Consider the following 1,487-nt stretch of genomic DNA (forward strand, 5'->3'; position numbering starts at 1 on the left):
TTTCTATGTAATCACATATCCTAGGAACAATTGATAGAAACATCAAGTTTATTCAGAGATCACAATAAAAAATGTGATCCTGAAAGTAATAGTCCCTCCTCCATAATGATCATGCCTATGCCTATTGATCCAAACCTCCATTGATGATCAAGCCATTTGAACCGGAGGCCCTTCAAGAAGAACAAGCTATATATACAAGCCCTTCTTTGAAGATCAAGCCACTTGAAACCCGGAGGCCCTTCAATGGTGGAGTGTTCAAGGTATCAAATTGAAGAATCAGAGGACATTAAGAGATCTTGTACCCACACCGCATTGATACTTGATATGTAACCGGAATTTTGAATTTCTAAATATAATTCAATTTTCTTTGTTCACAGTGGTATATGCAATTATTGGTCCAGTGTGATAATTCATTTACACACTTTCCGTATCAGTTTATATGACTTACTTTTCCAACTTAGTAAAATTTTGAATGCATCGATTTTTTTTTTGAAAGTAATATGCTGCATATATTAATTAATCAAAGCCGAAACAAATGCAAGAGGAAACTCCTCCCATATCGAAGAGTTCGGCTGCCCAGAGGCTGCCTGAGCTAACGAATGAGCTAAAACATTTAAAGAGCGGGGAATGTAAATAACTGAACAAGAAACTAATAAATCCATCAAGTCTTGACATGCTGAAACAGCTACACCATCATAAGTGTGAAACTCAGTCACTGAATTGACAAGAGTGTGACACAGGTTCGAACAGTCTGTCCGGAGCACAACTTCCGTAACCCCACGATCTCGAAGCCAGGATAGGGCCTCCTTACACGCATAAGCCTCCGCCATAAAGGGTCCCTGACACAATGGTACGGGACCGTTCTTGGCCGCAATGAAAACACCATTCGAATCTTGCAACACAAGGCCAAAAGCGGCTCTCCTTGTTGCGGCCGAGAAAGCCGCATCGAATGAACATTGGAGCACCAAGGGCGACTGCCCAGACGCGGCAGTGGGTACCATAGGCTGCTGCTGCCAATCCGAGCCAAACGTGGCCGCACGCCAAGCATCAAGGGATGCAAATGCCTTCGCATGTACCTGCGCCGGCCTTCCCACCTTGAACTCCCATACTGTCGAGTTCCGTTGCAACCAAATATGGTACATAACGACCACCATAGATGTGAATTGATTCTCATCAACATTTTGCAATAAAATTTTGAGCCATGCACCAAAGTCATCACCCACCGTACTCTACACCATTAAACCCGAAACATTCCACACACATTTAGAATAATCACATTGCACCAAAGAGTGTAAAACATTTTCAGAACATAGAGCACACAAAGGGCCTGCTAATGGGACTTCTACCCTCCTATTGTATAAATTCATAGTGGTAGGAAGCACACCCCTCACCGCTCTCCACAAGAAAACTTTCCACTTAGGAGGAGCCTTTAGGTTCCAAATCTTATTCCAAGATGAGAAGCCACTAGGGGGTACATTAACGGTCCC

The 1,487-nt window shown here is 43.1% G+C and overlaps 1 protein-coding gene across 1 annotated transcript; it reads right to left on the reverse strand.

Moving 5' to 3' along the window:
* Positions 1 to 512: 512 nt before the first annotated feature.
* LOC109162277 lies at positions 513 to 1,154 on the reverse strand. The gene has a single exon (XM_019310997.1). It carries the CDS (start codon positions 1,152 to 1,154, stop codon positions 513 to 515), a length of 642 nt encoding a protein of 213 aa, XP_019166542.1.
* Positions 1,155 to 1,487: the final 333 nt, after the last annotated feature.

The sequence above is a fragment of the Ipomoea nil genome, unplaced genomic scaffold (assembly GCF_001879475.1).
Source record: "Ipomoea nil cultivar Tokyo-kokei standard unplaced genomic scaffold, Asagao_1.1 scaffold2928, whole genome shotgun sequence".
Classification (NCBI taxonomy): Eukaryota; Viridiplantae; Streptophyta; class Magnoliopsida; order Solanales; family Convolvulaceae; genus Ipomoea; species Ipomoea nil.

Bases quoted from the DNA above. Each gene is read 5' to 3' on its own strand.
- LOC109162277 (XM_019310997.1), bottom strand. From the start codon at position 1,154: ATGGTGGTCGTTATGTACCATATTTGGTTGCAACGGAACTCGACAGTA.